Genomic DNA, 17,415 nt, shown 5'->3' with positions numbered 1-17,415 from the left:
AAACACACACAAACACACACATACACACACACACACACATTTATGGTCATCATGACACTATTGATTCTGGAAATGTATTGAAGTCAAATTCCACAATCTGTCATTATCGGATTAAAATTCAAATTCCCACAATATTTTCTGGGTCACTGGATCAATAGTGTAGACATGATAGCACCAAGCTATTCCGTCCATTAACCTTCTAATATATGGTATCTCTTTGGAGTGAAAATTTAAATCTCTTGGTGCAATGTGGTTACATTATAAAAGAAAAAGCAAGCGAGTCTTCGCTGATATTTATTGTCAATGCCCTCTGTGCTGAGTACATGCAATCTGACTTTGTTAATTTAACAATGAGGTTCCCTCAGAACATCCTATTTAGTTTTCAACTATCACACTCTTGTCTTTGTTTCCTTTGTATCTTCCAGATCTCAGTGCAAAATTGATTCATTCACTCCAGACATTCCTCTGCAACGGGGAGAGGTTCATCTCAGTTGATCTGGACCAAAACTCGCTGGATACGAACGTAAGCCAGGATCATCAGCAGCAGAAAATCCAGGTTGAATAATGACTGCCCAGCAGGAACAGAAGCTGCCTATCATATTCGACTACCATTTTGACCAAAGCAGACTAACTAGTCGTTATGAGTTTTGTGGGTACGAATTGAACATCACTCGAGATTTTAGCAAAAACCTTGGCATACCAGCAGTCATCTGGGAACCTGTAAGTTCACTATTTGGTATTTTACATCGAGAGTTTTTAAATCACGCAAAACGAAACCATGCTGGAGAAATCCTGTTTACTTAGTTTCAAATGCGGTGTTTTGTGTGTGTACACACCATGAACTGAACAACTGATGAAAATGAAAGAATGTCTCAATTTTTAAAAATCATTATTGTGAGAAAGATCACATGATTCTGTGATCCTGCAGTTGTTCCCAAATATACGAACACTTCTTTAACACTTCATTACATCAGACCCTGGAAAAAAATGAAAATTGAAATGCTTAATATTGGAGAGATTTGGGAGTCTGTGATCACATAGCATAACAGAAATTTTGTTAATTCTCCACGGCAGCATGATCAACATTTGTTGCCCTAATTGTCCCTGATTACTCTGATAGCCATGGTCTTGATCTGGTTAGCGACTGACTCTACCAAATTGTTCAAATATTGTTTCCTGGAAAGGGATCAGTGGTATTTGGCTAATGTGATGAAAAGAATAGGGAAGCTAGGACTTAGAAGCACGAATAGGACACAGATCCTTGCAGTAGTTCAAGAAAGTAGCTCACCATCACCTTCGTAAAGGTAATTAGTGACAAGCAATAAATACTGGTCCAGCCAGTGATACCCACGCCCCAAGTGTGAATAAGTAATAACATTAAAATCTCATCCATCATTCAATGAAATCTTGGTTGATCTGATTATGCCTGGCTCCATTTGATGTCCACACTCTACATCTCTTGATGATCACGAATAGATTTAAAGCACAACCTTGAATGAAGTTAACAAGCTGGCTTCCACCATTTACTGAGCAAGAGCATTCTACACTCCACGCCTAATTGAGAGAAACATAATTCGCCACATATCGATATGAAAAGGGACATTTTTCATTCTTCTTTACATTCTACATATTTAACCTCTTACACTAGAGGAAAGAACAAATCCTCTCCATGTCCGCCCAATCCTGGCAGCAATCTGAATGCGTTCATAAACCTCAGAAACAAAATGGCAAAATCGCCATCCCACTACTGGACGATAAGGCAGCTTTCATGTAGGGAGAGCCGACTGGTGTTCGCTCAGCCTGGAGGTTAGCCCACCTCAGGACATGTGAAAATTTGAGAAGTAGTGTCGTTTATGGTAAAATCAGTCAATGCCAGAATTGAAACCGTGTTTTTCATGTATCCTCGTGCATTACAAACCAATTACCTGAGATAACTGACTATCTAAATATCAAGTTTCCATACCCCAAGAGGTCTTTTCTCCGATAGGCTCATAGCACCAATGAACTAACAAACCTTCCTCCTTTATAGTCATTTGGTAGTACAGAACATGTGTATTTCTGAAACAAATGCATTTTGCCAATTGTTCAACAATTATTAAACAATTCTGAATATGTTAATAATTGTGCTAACAAATTTCAGATTATCTGTCTGGCTCATGGAATGGTGCTCTTAAATGTTGTCCTATGCATAAAAACACACAAGACATTTTCTTTTTGTAAGAGATATAGCATGAACAAAGTGCATCAGTTCCAACTCGGGAAAATATGTGACAAACATTTTTTGGTTCATTTCTGCGCTAAAACCTTGACTGATCAAAATCTAACTGTCTATTCTAGAAAGGAACAAAAAAAACTAATATATTGTTTGTGGCAACAACTTTACTAAATAGACTACTCTTGGAAACCAATCACACTCTTATACCATGAACTATAAATGTCGTTACGTTTTATTTTGGTATTTCCTGTGATCTATCATGAGGACTACAAGCCGAATATTTTGGATAAAATGCATATTTCAGAGCAATTCTGCTTTTTATCTTTCTTTCTGCTGCCACAATGATTCTGCCTTTTTGGTCGTTTCTCATTTTCTAATGTCATGTGCATTTTGTGTATTCTTGGTTCTCCATTGTATTATTTGTTAGAAACGTATTCATTACTACCTTGTACTCCATCTATATTTATGGACCTAAACCTAAAAAGTTCTACTTTTGAATCATTTCATTTCAAATCTGTTGAACCTTTAACAAACTACTTCCTGCTTGAAAGTTTATGGTTATTCATTGCCTGATTCATAGAGCCACTTTGTTTGGTTTATGCCTTTCTGCACTTTGAAACGTCCTTCGAGTGCAGCACCTTCGTTTCACTAGTCCTCCTTCTCCCTTGTTTTTTTTTTGGCTAACCGCTGCTCATCTTGTTCGTATCCGTCACTATCTTACTACTGGACAATAAGACAGCCCTCATGTAGGGGGAGCCGACTAGCTGAAGGCCGCACACTGGCTCAGTGGTCAGCACTGCTGCCTCACAATGCCAGGGATGCAGATTCAATTCCAGTCTTAGGTGATTTGCCTGTGTGGAGTTTACACATTCTACGCATTTCTTCCAGGAGCTCTGGTTTCCTTCCACAGTCCAAAAATGTGCAGGATACGTGGATTTACTATGCCAAATTGTCCATAATGTCTTGGGATGTGCAGGCTAGGTGCTTGAGTCAAGAATGCTGCAGGGATAGGGTGGGGGATGCCATTCAGAGCTTTGGTGTGGACTTGTTGAGCTGAATGACCAGTTTCCATACTCTTGGGATCCTATGATAATATGGTAGTGGTTCAGCATGAAGCTTACCACACGTCAGGAGATGTGAAAGTTTGAGAAGCAGTGCCATTTGCGGTAAACTCAGTCGATGCCAGAACGGAAACTGCTTTTAATCGATCCTCATGCATTACAAACCAACTACCTGAGATAATTGAGTATCTAAGTATCAAGTTGCCATACCTGAAGAGGTTCTCTCATTTGAAAGAGATTATTGTTGGTGACCTAACCTGAGGGATTCTATGCCGCGGGCGATGAGGGAGATGCAAAAGGAGTAATCTTCATGGCAACATCATCGATACAACGCCCAATTTTGCCCTCACACTGCACCTTATTCCAGCCAACTGAGCAAACACTCACATAGTAGTGCACAATCATCTCACTTCCTCTGTAACATAATATATTGCCTCCATGTGTTGTCTCCATTTTGCATTATATGTGATGTCTAAATCACATTTAGAACATAGAAGAATACAGCGCAGTACAGGCCCTTGGGCCCTCGATGTTGCGCCGATCCAAGCCCACCTAAACTACACTAACCCACTATCCTCCATATACCTATCCAATGCCCTCTTAAATGCCCATAAAGAGGGAGAGTGCACCACTGTTACTGGCAGGGCATTCCATGAACTAACGACTCGCTGAGTGAAGAACCTACCCCTAACATCAGTCCTATATCTACCCCCCCTTAATTTAAAGCTATGCCCCCTTGTAATACCCGACTCCATACGCGGGAAAAGGTTCATACTGTCTACCCTATCTAACCCCCTAATCATCTTGTACACCTCAATCAAGTCACCCCAAACCTTCTTTTCTCTAGTGAAAACAGCCCCAAGTGCCTCAGTCTTTCCTCATACGATTTTCCTTCCATACCAGGCAACATCCTGGTAAACCTCCTCTGCACCCGTTCCAATGCCTCCACATCCTTCCTATAGTATGGCGACCAAAACTGCACACAATATTCCAGATGCGGCCGTACCAGAGTCTTATACAACTGCATCATGACCTCAGGACTCCGGAACTCAATTCCTCTACCAATAAAAGCCAGTACGCCATATGCCTTCCTCACCGCACTATTTACCTGGGTGGCAACTTTCAGAGATCTGTGTACATGGACACCAAGATCCCTCTGTTCATCCACACTACCAAGTATCCGACCATTAGCCCAGTACCCCATCTTTTTGTTATTCTTCCCAAAGTGAATCACCTCGCACTTAGCTACATTGAATTCCATCTGCCACCTTTCTGCCCAGCTCTGCAGCTTCTCTATATCCTGCTGTAACCTGCCACATGCTTCCTCACTGTCAACAACTCCTCCGACTTTCGTATCATCCGCAAACTTGCTCACCCAACCTTCTAACCCCTCTTCCAGGTCATTTATAAAAATGACAAACAGCAATGGTCCCAAAACAGATCCTTGCGGAACACCGCTAGTGACGGCACTCCATGAAGAAACTTTGCCATCAACTACTACCCTCTGTCTTCTTCCATCCAGCCAATTCCTAATCCAAACCTCCAATTCACCCTCAATGCCATATCTCCGTATTTTCTGCAGTAGCCTACCATGGGGAACCTTATCAAACGCCTTACTAAAATCCATATATACCACATCTACCGCTTTCCCCTCATCAACCTCCTTCGTCACCTTTTCAAAGAATTCAATAAGGTTTGTGAGGCACGACTTGCCCTTCACAAAACCATGCTGACTATCCTTGATCACATTATTCCTATCCAGATGTGCATAAATCCTATCCCTTACAATTCTCTCTAAGACTTTGCCCACAACAGAAGTGAGACTCACCGGCCTATAGTTACTAGGGCTATCCCTACTCCCCTTTTTGAACAAGGGAACCACATTTGCTATCCTCCAGTCTTCTGGGACTACTCCTGTAGACAAAGAGGACATAAAAATCAAGGCCAATGGCTCTGCAATCTCCTCCCTTGCTTCCCAGAGAATCCTAGGATAAATGCCATCAGGCCCAGGGGACTTATCAATTTTCACCTTTTCCAGGATTTCCAACACCTCTTCTCTACATACCTCAAAGCCATCCATTCTACTTATTTGTGACTCAGTATTCTCATCTACAACAATGCCCTGTTCCTGAGTAAATACCTTATCATATTTCGAATATAATGTCCAAAAACCAAAACTCTATTTAAAAGCCAAATAAACAAATCAGAGCTGGGAATAAATGTTTCATTTATGTGTTTCTTGATACCATTTACCAGCTTGGGCACTGATATCTTGCTTGGCCCGACTTCAGAAACGTTGGATAATGTTCTAGTTATCAATTTGACTGATTCTGCTGTTTCAGGGCCGTGTTCTCTGTCAATTCTTTGAGAAAGAGGATATTAACTTTACTGGAAAGAAAGTGATTGAATTGGGGGCAGGCACTGGCATCGTGGGAATTCTAGCCATCCTGCTTGGTAAGTAAAATTTTCCACATGCTTGCTTTGGGTCATGTACAGAAACATGCTGCAGGACTGCATTATCACCTTATGGCACAAAGAACAATTTTGACATTTTGTTCGAATGAATATACTCCCAATTCAGCACATGGTTAGTCAAGTTTTGTTCTGTCATTACATTCTCAGATGGCAGTGAGACTTTGGAACTCACTGTCTGAAAAGTGTTTGGCATATACGTTGAATTCGAATTGTGATAGAAATTTGGTATACAGGGAGTCAAGGGTGATGGATAAATTGGAACATGAAATTAAAAACAGAAATAGACCAGTGATGGCATTATTGGGTAGTGCGTCAGGTTTATGCAGTCGAATAGTCTGCTGTTTTGTTCCCAATGCATATGCTCATGTGTCCCAAAAATAAACCATGTGAATGCTGAAACATCAAAATGACACACAAATTACTGGAGAAACTCAGCAGGTCTGGCAGCATCTACGGACAGAAATCAGAGTTAACTTCATCAGTGCAGTGATCCATCACCAAAGGATCTTTTAGATCTGTTAAGTTTCAGCAACAATTTCTGTTTTCACTTTTATACCCCTATTGTTCTCAATAGTATGAATAAGTCCAGTTTCAAAGGCAGCAATTTGAAAGCATACAATTCTTTCCAGAGAATGTCTGTATAATATTTCAGATCAGTGGCGACGTACTGAGATTCAGGCAGAACAACTACCAGCCGAAGGCATGTGAAGCACATTGATTGTACCCCTACCCCTGTTTGAAGTTCCACCTGCTCAGGCATCTCTGAGCACGGTGATTTGGAAAATATTCACAGTTCCTCATGGGAAGAGTTTTTGTTTGCAGTTCATTTCCCAAGATTTATAAGCCACGTTCTTGATTTTCAAGTAGGATGCTTTGTTTTCTTGATTTGCAATTAGGGTGCATCATTGTCGAGGCTAGCCCTCATAGCCTATTGCTAATTGACTTTGAGGTTGTTAATGCTCTACTGTAATCCATCCTGTGTAGATGCAGACGTAGTGTGGTTTGGATGGGATCTCCAAGCGTTTGCACAGCCACCGTGGAGGAACAAACATAATATAATTCAAAGTCAGAGTGATGTTTGATTAAAGTGGAACTTCCCTGTGGTGGCGTTCTCTTCCATCTACTGTCATGGCCTTATTAATGTAGAGGCTATAGTTGAAGGGCGACGTTTTAGGAGCTTTGTTTAATTGCTGCAGTACATTTTTATAGATGAAGTTCGCTGCCTCTATCACTGTGCATCCCTGTTGGAGAGAGTGAAAGTTGAAGAAAGGTGAGGTACTAATACGCTGGCTGCATTGTGCTCGATTTTGTGCAGCTTCTTAAGCCTTGTTGGAGGTGTACTCATTGGCTAGGTGCTGAGCAATCTAGCTCATGATACTGAAGTATTAATATGTGAATTGTTGCATGGCTCATGGAGCAATACGCTTGTCATTTATTTTGAGGAATAAGCAAAGATAATGCTGAAGAAACTGAACAGGTTTGTCAGCATCGTTCACTTTTTGAGTCTGATATGATTCTTCTTCAGAACTAATCTGAAGAGCACTATCATACTTGAAAGGCAAGCTCTATGTTCCTTCACAGAGCTGCGAAACCTGCTGTGTTCCTTCTATATTCTCCACGTTTTCTGTTCAGCTTTCAGCATCCACGCAATTTTTGATTTCACTGATTTTGAGGGTCGGCCTTTTGATTCAAAATTAGATTTGTCACATTAAGAATACACCGAGGGAAAATGCTGGAAGGGCTCAAAGTCGAATAAGATAAGCACCTGTATGGAAATACAGGGATGCAACTCGAATGGGTAGAATAATTACTTTGTGCCGTATTACTCAGTAAAACACAGAACATGAGGAAAGCACCTACTTCCGAAACCACCTTAGAGTTTCAGTCAATTCAAACTGCGACAGGAGGGAGGGTATTCCGTGTGGAAAAAAAGTAAATGAAAATTCTCAATCAAATTCCAACCTACTTAGACAATTTGGTTCAAAGATGAACTGACACTGTTGAATGTTGATAGGGCTGATTTGCAAGGTGGCTGTGACTGAATCATTGATTGCAAACTAGTGAATTCAGTAACATAACCATAGTTCGCTCTCGTAGATGGTTTGCCCAAGGCAAGATCGATGTGGTGCTCATATTTTTTTCTGCAGTGTGTTGACTGCAACATGAAACATTTGGTCATGGATTGATCAATTATCTGTTGTTTGCTCGTGTGCAATTACGCACAGACACACCTACACAAAGTTATTATTTCCATATTGCCATCACCTTGAGTCAACTAATGTTGGTAACTACTGACGCCTCACTCTTTGTTTGGCAGGGGGAGATGTCACGTTGACCGACGAACCGATCGTTCTAAGTCAGATCCAATACAACGTCTCCAACAATATTCCAGCAGCCAGCCTACACCGTTCAGAAGTCGCTGCACTTTCCTGGGGGAAAGACAATGATCAGTTCCCTTCAGATTATGACTACATTCTTGGCTCGGACATTGTCTACAAATCCTATGAGTTCCACTTACTGATAAATACCCTGCTACACCTAAGCAACCCAAATACCATCATTTACTTTTCGACGAAAATGCGTCAGGAGATGGGAGCCATTACATTTCACGAAAACCTCATCCCACAGCATTTTAATTCCGAAATCGTTCATAGAGTCTCGGAGAAAGATATCAATGTGTACAAAATAACGAAAAAACGTTCTATCATATAATGTTACAGAGTCAGATCGGGGGTTGGGGAGCCTGGGTTGGGGATGATAAGGGGTTGCGGATGAACTTAATGGTTTGAGAAAAGGAAAATGCTATCAGAAGCCATATATACCAGTCCCTTGTGAGATGACTTAATTACTGCAGAGAGGGTGCCAGGTTCTTAATTATTCCTAACAGGTGCCATAGCCTCAGTCATGCTCCAATTCACAGTCCCGTACCTTTAGATGTTGCTGTAAAATGAATGTCAATGATTGACCAGGCTCTATTCCAATGACATTGATGTATCAAGAAAAAAGTTCATTTCTGTCTGCTTCTGCTTTCTTTTCTACTCCCCACACGGCTCTTACTGTTTCTGTAGTCACAGCAGCCATTTATCCTTTTATTGTCAGCAGACAACTGTTTGAATTGGATAATGCTGAAGGTTGAGCATGTTTTGTGAACACAGCAGTCATTACTAGTTCTCAAACCAATTTTCAGAAATTATCACGATTCCAGACGCCAACAAATGGAAATTGGAATAAAGCATCACAGAGCCACAGAAATGTACAAATCGAAAGCAGGGAAGACCATTTCCAACCTAGTTTTTGTAGCACGTGGTCATAGCCAAGCATGCCTTGTGTGATGATAGTGCAGCTTCAAGAGGTGTATGTTTCCTGGTTTTCCATTTAAAGAGAGACGTTACAGCAGAGATATCGATGTGTCCATTGAATACTGTAAAGAATATAGCAGTAAGGGTTTTGTTTTAAGTTGGAACAATAGAAGCAACCTGAATGGATGTGGTCACGCTCCCACACAATCAGGAGTTTTAATTTTAGCTTTCAGAAGTAGGTAATGGGGTCTTGAAGAGGTGAAAGTTGTTTTGTTCTCTTTCAGTTGTGACTAAAAGCTGGGGGTTGTTTTCCTGCCCTGAGAATTTTATGTGAAACAACTTGTTTTCCTGAATTTGTCTTTAGCTAAGGGGATATTTATGGGATGTTGCTATCTTCGAACAATTAATTGGAAATAATTACTACATCTTTTATTTAGTTAAGTATTTCTATATAATTACAGCTAAGCCAATTCGTTTCCTTTTCCCCCATTTTTTCCACAGTGCATTCTCTCTCCAACTTCACACGGATAATAATGTCACAGATTCTTGACTGCCGTCCGAAGTAGCCAAAGACAACTCAGTTTAGCAGGAATTAGGGATTTTGACAGATACCAGCCATACCAGAAACAACACATCGCTTGTAAACCTTGAAAAAATATGATTAAAATTAACGCAAAGCCCCTCCCTCCTTTCTATAGGCTGGAAATAATAAGTGTTCGACTTAATGTTGAACAGATTATGTCCCACCAGAAACGATTTTGTGGGGGGTGGGGGCTGGGGGAGAAAGAATAGTGCATAACCCGTTGTAACCCGACAAAAAGACGTGGAGGGATCCAATACTTAATTTACATATGGTTTTCTATTCTGTTTTAAGTCCATAATAGGCATTTATGTTCAATTATCAGGCGTTCCAATTACAGACTTGCATGCAATTCGATATTGTTCATAATTGAAAATTAGTTGCTTATTTGCTTTCAAATCTCACTCAAAACGCGCAGAAAATGACAAAACAGACAGCATTATAATGCAAAGAATTTCTTGCAGGTACTGTATTTTCTTGATCAAAAGTCACAAAATCTTCTAGCAATGAAAGTAATTTCCAATGATAATACTTTAGTCTGCTTGGAGACAGTTGATCAGAAATCAAAGAACACAAAATTTGAAAATGCAACCTACTATAACCACCCACACTTGAACAGGATAGAAACGGTTTCTGTTTTTTTTTTAGAAATTAGTTTCTGTGAAAGCTGTTGGCATTCCATGTGGCATTTAATGTGGTAAATCACGGTTTTTAGCAAGAGCAATTTAAGCTTTCCAAAGGTAATCGAAAAAAAAGTTTCTTTAACAAAAAAAGATACTCTTCTGTGGGACATAGGTGTAACAAGGAAGGTCAGCATTACTTGCCTGTCCTTAATTACCCTTCCAATGTGTGGCTCACCTAGGCTTGTTCAAATGGCAGTTCAGAGTCCAATATGTTGGTGGCACGACTGCTCAGTGGTTAGCACTGATGCCTCACAGTGCCATGGACTTGGGCTCAATCCCAGCCTAGGGTGACGGTTGAGGTGGATTCTGCACAATCTACCCGTGTCTGTGTGAGTTTCCTCCCACAGTTCAAAGTTGTTTTGGTTTGGTGATTGGCCAAACTGAAATTGTCCATCGTGTTCATGGATGTCCAGGCTAGGTGGTTTAACCATAGGCTAGGTGGTTTAACCATGGGCAATGCATGGTTTATAGAGATGTCACATGGCTGCACTTTTGAGGGTCATTGCATTGCAGATTCAAAGGGCTGAATGGCATTGATCCAAACAGGAGAATCTGTGATGATAAAAAAAAAAGGTTTGTGACGTTCCTCTGATTCTAGACTCGCGTAAAACAAATTCATTTGCAAAATACATGTGATGCATAATTTACTTTTGCTTTCAGTTGCCAAAGACATCATTGCTGAAAACATCTTTCAATTCCAAAATTATTGGATAAATTCTCGGGATGCGGTGACCTAATGTAATTATCACTAGACTGTTAATCAAGAGACTTAGATAATGTTCTGGGACTTGGGTTGGGAGCTTATCATGGCAAATGGTGGAATTTGAATTCAATTTAAAAAAAGAACTGGAATTGAGAGTCTCATGATTGTTATGAATGTGCAGAGATGTACTGTACCTTTAAGAGAGTTTAAAAGCTAGCAAGGACTGATAAAGCACAGAGACTCCTGAACAAGATAATAATGTAATACTTGGTTGAAACAAATATCAGCAGCTAAGTTGCTATGAAACAAAAACAAATTCAATTTGGCTAATCAGAGTAAATTATGCTCCAAGGTACTAAAATCTAATCAAATTTGAATTTTGTACTTTGATGATATCAAACCAATGAAACAATCCGATGTGTTGATGTATAAAACTGGAAATGTTTGAACAGTTTGTTGCCAAAGTTCAACAAATGTAGACTGCAAGCTGAACAGCTCTCTGCAATGTACCTGTTTATGGGAAGTCTGCACAGCAGAACATCGAGGCTGACCTGGCCAGAATTTGCAAAGGAAAATTGGCAAAGCTGACTGGTTTTGAAACGATTTTTTTTCGGTCTTAATCGGGATTTTTATCAGATTAGTACAGAGGAACCGCGATTATCTGAATACTAATTATCCGAAAATCAGTTTATCTGAAGGAGATCTCGACACCCGACAGAAACATTACATCAAAGATGTGTGTCCAATACTGATCGTGTCTTTTGTTTACAGTGATTAAATGTGCTGCTGTGAACAGTCCTGGACTGATATGAGTGCAGGCATCGTCTCTAAATGACTGACATGCCACCCTCCGCCTCTCTTCCACACTTTCACTGGAGTTCTACACAGGCGTGCACCCTAAACACCCCCTTCCCCAGATAATCTCTCTAACATCTTCCTCTACAAGGCAAATGTAGAACCTGTCAAAAAGTTGCAGCAAAACGTTGTGTTTGTGCGTGTGTGCGCCCGTGCGCGCGCATGCACATGCTATTTGGAGACTCACCTCCCCAAAAAGCAGTAGCAGCAGCAGCAGTCTTGCTGTTAGTGTCCAGTCTGACTACCCCAGAGAGGGGTTGGAGGCGGAAGGGGGTGGAGGTGGAGATGGAGGTGGAGCTGGAGGTGGGGGCGGACGGTGGGCAGTATTGGGGGCAAACAGGGGCAGGTGGGGGCCGTGTTAGGGTGCGGATGGGGGCAGGCAAGGGACAGTGTTGGGGGTGGATGTGGGTGCAGGTGGGGGGGTGTTGGGGCAGATGGGAGGTGGTATTGGGGCGGGTGAGGTGCTGCTGCTAATCTCCTGAACAGGAAGCAGACTTAATAGAAAACTCCGAGCCCCAGAGGAAAGAAAATCAATTAACCAAATAATCAATTATCTGAACGAAATAGTGCCCGCCCATCTCGTTTGGATAGTTGAGGTTCCTCTGTATTTTGGATTTGGAGGTAACAGCTGGGTTTCAGAGAAAAGAGTTGTTAATAGTTGTTGGTTTTAATGGTATCTGTTGGACTTAAAGAATAAAACAGTTAATTTTTTCCTTAAATAGTGACTTCTGGGATTGTTCTTTGCCTCTTAAAGTTTAACAGATTGCAGCACAGGGTGAATCTTTTCTGTGTTGCTCGTTTAAATTAGCAAACGGGTTTAACCCGTGTCATAAAGTGATGACAATGAAACCCTGTCGATTATTGGAAAGCACCATCCTGTACACTAGTGCCTTCTAGGAAAGGAAACTGTCATGTGACTGGCCTACATACGACTCCACACTCGCAGCAATGTGGTTGTATCTTAAATACCGTCTGAGCATTTAAAATAAACAATAAATGTTGTTTAGCCAGCATCGCCTTCAATCCATGAATGAACAATGGGAAAAAAAAATACTTCATCCAATGTTCTTTAGAGCATGAGCCCAGCCACATTTTGACAAACCATTTGTCAGAGAAACACATGATCTATAACCACATTTCTTTCACTGCTGCATGGTTTGTGCTTTCATGTTTGAACAACAAACGAAAACAGATTCACAGCAATTACTTGACCTGAACTACTTTCTGAAATTGTAAAGGAAGCTTCTCAGCTTAAGTGCTATTAGGAATTGATAGCTCACATTTGGAGTTGTAAAATAACTTTCACTTCCAGTTGAAAAAGAAACAAATACACTTTGATCAGGTGGGCAGCATGGGGGCACAGTGGTTAGCAGTGCTGCCTCACAGTTCCAAGGACCTGGGTTTAATTCCAGACTTGGGGGACTGTGCGTCTGGATTTCTTCTGGGCACTCCAGTTTCCTTTCACAGTCCAAAAATGTGCAAAAGCAGGTGGATTGGCCATGCTAAATTGCGCATACTATCTAGGAATATGCAGCCTTAACCATGAGGAATGAAGGATTAAAGAGATAGGGTAGGGTTTTAGGCCTGGGGAAACATGCTGTTTGGCATTTGGTGTAAACTCGATAGGCCAAATGGCCTACAAAGTATTAGCTTTACCACACTTGGTCACAAGTATAAAGAAAATGTTTTCAACATTCAAAAGAAAATCCAATAACAGCATTGAATTCTTTGGTATTGTTGCTGTCGGTGTCTTCTAATGTCTGATTCGTCCTATACCCAGTTCTGAGTTTGATAATATCAAGACGGAAACAAAAAATTTAAAAGAGTGTCTTTGTGGTCAATCTTCCCCAACTGAGGAAATTGTTTAAAAAGTGGATCACTTTCAATCATGGAAATGTACTTTGGTGGATCCTAAACTGTCTCTTATTTTAAATTATGCGTGTTGCACCATTATGCATTTACCTGCAATTCACCCCAGCCAGATGTGTCCCACCTAAATGGATTGGTCCCCATTCCTTCCTAGTTAATTGGTCAGACCCTCGTATAATTATAGCCATTGCCACAAATAAACGAAACATTGTGATACTGCAGGCACTGTGAAAAAATGCCCCGCAAATCACAGCTGATTCACCGAATCCAGTTAAATTCCCAGGAGTGCATCCAGTAATGGCTCATTCGTCAAGAAGTGGAAATATATTGTTCCAGCCACTTGATAAATCGAAGTATTTCTCTGTCATTTATATCGTGGCTGTCTTGTGTGTAATTTACTGATCCACAACAAAACCGGAATATGTAAAAAAAAAAAGCCCATTATTTTTTCAACCTCCTTTGTTTATTTGGCATCTGGAACTTTCTTACAAATTCATGCCACTGACAAAGAAAAGGCATGCAGCCAATGAAATGATAGATTGATTTTGTCTTTTTTTGTGATCTATGTGCTCGATTATATCCTTGATATCTCCAGGGAATCATTTACTTTCAGAAATGCAGAGTTCTCCTTAATCAACATTGCAATTCCATTATCATGAATTAAGTTTATTTAATTCCTTCTCTTTCATAACACTTTGCATTCTGGGAAATGTTTGAGCTAGGTCCTTCCTTTTTTGTGAGCCTAGTTTCCTCATTGCTACAATACTATATTTTGGATACAGGAAGAAGTAAATATCAGGTCGAAGTAGCCTCATCAGATCATTGGGCTGCTGTCAAATAAGAAACAAACTCCTGCTGATGGGGTTGTCATACGTATCAACACATCTTAGGTGAATGGAGAAGCTGAGCAAGGAGAACACTTCATGGTAACCTAACTGAATGTGGAAATTGGACGCTAGCTGTTGGCATTACTCTGCATGCAAGCCAGATGCCAGTTCAGTTGTCTGGACCACTGTCATGCAATGTATATGGTTGTACACGCCTGCAGTTACCAAATCTTATTTGCCATTCTGGGTGATTAACTTGCATTCTAAGTAAACAGAATTTAGATCTCACATTCTCCCTTTTATTTAGACCTCAGGTTTTTTTAACATTCCCTAATCTAGTTCCATCGAACCCGATCTGTTTTCTTCATTCTTATCTCCTGGTTTCACACTTCTGGCAAGTTAAATCGGCCCAATATCATTAGCAATGCACCTGAAAAAGATTTTTACTTGTTTCATGGCTCTATTAGTATGATTTTGACAGGAACTATCTACTCCCAGAACTGCGTCAATATCCTAGGAATCCAAACCTTTGTTAGTGCGATGTTCTACTGTGTAATATAGTATTACATGTTGCATTGTAGTGTATGCTATTACAGAGGTATAGGAGAAAGAGAGAACTGCATGATTACAGAGATATAAAGGAGCTGAGACACATGCTGTGGTGTCATTGCATGTATTCTGCTATGGTTAACCTCTGTGCTTCTACAGGATCTTGATTTGCGTATGTTGTTGCAGTGGAGTCAGTCGTGGTGAAGTGTGGTGAGGGGCATTAAGCACGGCACATTATGAATCTGCAGAGTGTTATGCCGTGGTGAAATGCACTGCAGCATTGGGTAATGCAGCATTATGTGAGGTGTTCAAGTATAATGTGAGTTATTCGGATGGAGTGTGGTGAAGTTACTTATGGTATCTCATTATGCGTGGTGTTGAAAACTGTGTTGTGATTTATTCTGGTGCAAGTCATATAACGTGACACTGCGTGGTGTATCAGTGGAGTTTGCTGCCTTCTGCAGTGCAGTTTACAACGGTGCAATGTGATGCGATGTGTGATTTGGAGCAGTTAGGAACGCCACCTTAGTTTGCCATCCTTATGGTTATCAGAAGATACAGATATATGAAATGCTAATGTCTTTACTGATTATTTCATCCACTGGGGCAAACCAGCATACTAGTATGCTATACATCATGGCTGTATCAGGGCAAATCAGGAACATAGCCAAAATGGTGGTCTCCATCTATTTTGCCATTGGACCCACATCCTGAGGTCATAGGTTTAGGGTGAGAGGAGAAAGATATAAAAGAGACCTAAGGGGGGGAACGTTTTCACGCAGAGGGTGATAAGTGCATGGAATGAGCTACCAGAGGAAGTGGTGGTATAATTGCAACATTTAAAATACATTTGGATGCGTATATGAATAGGAAGGGTTTGGAAAGATATGGGTCGGGTGCTGGCAGGTGGTACTAGATTGGGTTGGGATATCTGAGCGGCATGGACAGGTTGGAGTGAAGGGTCTATTTCTGTGCTGTACAACTCTGTGACTCTATGACAATTGCTCTTATTAAAGTTTTCTTATCCAAAGAAAATCTTCACGTTTGGCAGCTTTTGGAGAGATAATTCAATGGATTGATGTTGGGTAAATAAAGTGAAAGCACCAGGATTCATTACTGAGCTCATTTCAGACGTATTTTATTATTCATCACTTCAAAAAGAAGCGTGAATGGGCGTTTCATCACGTTCTTGAACTGCTCTCTGAACTTTGTCTGAGTCACTCCATAAATAAAGGTATTTGTACAGCAACTTAAACTGCGAAATATATATCCAACTTGCTCAAAGACGTATAAAGAGTCATTATCCTTGGGGCCACTGGTTTTAGCAATGATATAGTAGAAGAATTGCAGGACATATAAAAGCCACAAAAGTATGAAACTCCCTGATACAGCGAAGAGCAAAATTATAGACTTTTTTCGGCTCTCCATTTCTGGATCATTGTGATTACAACCCTTGCTTTGCCCTCTCAGTCCCTTCCGGATTTGATTTGCCACCAGAATATGCCTGACTGTCAGAGCATTGAGCAACATAATGATAGCAAATGGAAGCAGCGGTGTTAATATCGTGTCAAGCCAGTCAAATACGAACCAAGCAGCATCAGTGTAAAAGCTTGACTTTATATCACAGAACCATTGTACGTTGTTTATTATCTCCTTTGGTTTGTATGTGAAATAAAAGGGAACGTTTTTTAAACAAAGCAGACTGCAGATTGCAGCAATTACCACTGCTGCATTCTTATTTGTACAGTACTTTGCTTTCAGCTTCTGGTAACAAATGGCAATAAAACGATCAAAAGAGAAAGCAACGGTTAACCAGACAGAGTTATCTATTGATGACCGACGCAGGACTTTAATAATACTGCACACAACTGTTATTTGAAGGAAAGAACCAGGGAAATAATAAGAAGTAATCCGCTTTAGTATAACCTCTGTGATAATGACGAGTTGATCAGCAACTGCCATGGCCACCAGATAGCGAGTGATACAGGCTGAAAGACCACACTTTCCTTGGGATAGGATTATAATCGCCAACAAATTAACTGAAAGAAGACAAAATGCTCTGGAAATTAATCATCATTGACAAAATAGCTTCCATAATTGAATGCAAACAAGTTATATGCGAGTTTGAAATGTCCAAGTAGTCACAGGTAATTTTAACCATGCTGTAGTTTATCTCTGTTCAATTTAAGTGCAATATCTAAGTTATCTATGGCTGACTGTGCATATGATAGATGTAATTAAATGTTTAAGGACGTTACCTTATGTTAAGCCACTGAACACAAAAAGAAACTGTGGATAT

The 17,415-nt window shown here is 40.5% G+C and overlaps 2 protein-coding genes across 2 annotated transcripts; one reads left to right on the top strand and one right to left on the bottom strand.

Moving 5' to 3' along the window:
• Nucleotides 1-564: 564 nt before the first annotated feature.
• Nucleotides 565-8,463, top strand: LOC122544229 (EEF1A lysine methyltransferase 3-like). Its single transcript, XM_043683307.2, has 3 exons — nucleotides 565-720; nucleotides 5,619-5,730; nucleotides 8,069-8,463. Exons 1-3 carry the CDS (start codon nucleotides 565-567, stop codon nucleotides 8,461-8,463), a joined length of 663 nt encoding a protein of 220 aa, XP_043539242.2.
• A 7,775-nt stretch (nucleotides 8,464-16,238) lies between these two features.
• LOC122544228 (putative G protein-coupled receptor 139) lies at nucleotides 16,239-17,078 on the bottom strand. The gene has a single exon (XM_043683306.2). The coding sequence runs from the start codon at nucleotides 17,076-17,078 to the stop codon at nucleotides 16,239-16,241; it is 840 nt and encodes a 279-aa protein (XP_043539241.2).
• Nucleotides 17,079-17,415: the final 337 nt, after the last annotated feature.

Source organism: Chiloscyllium plagiosum, unplaced genomic scaffold (genome assembly GCF_037043375.1).
Source record: "Chiloscyllium plagiosum isolate Xiang-an unplaced genomic scaffold, Cpla_swu_hap1 HiC_scaffold_38, whole genome shotgun sequence".
Taxonomy (NCBI): Eukaryota; Metazoa; Chordata; class Chondrichthyes; order Orectolobiformes; family Hemiscylliidae; genus Chiloscyllium; species Chiloscyllium plagiosum.
The sequence above is the reverse complement of the archived record's forward strand: the minus strand, read 5'-3'. Positions and strand labels throughout refer to the sequence as shown.

Bases quoted from the DNA above. Each gene is read 5' to 3' on its own strand.
- LOC122544229 (XM_043683307.2), top strand. From the start codon at position 565: ATGACTGCCCAGCAGGAACAGAAGCTGCCTATCATATTCGACTACCAT. The intron at 721-5,618 runs GTAAGTTCACTA...CTGCTGTTTCAG, and splicing joins CAGCAGTCATCTGGGAACCT to GGCCGTGTTCTCTGTCAATT. The intron at 5,731-8,068 runs GTAAGTAAAATT...TTTGTTTGGCAG, and splicing joins AATTCTAGCCATCCTGCTTG to GGGGAGATGTCACGTTGACC.
- LOC122544228 (XM_043683306.2), bottom strand. From the start codon at position 17,078: ATGGCAGTTGCTGATCAACTCGTCATTATCACAGAGGTTATACTAAAG.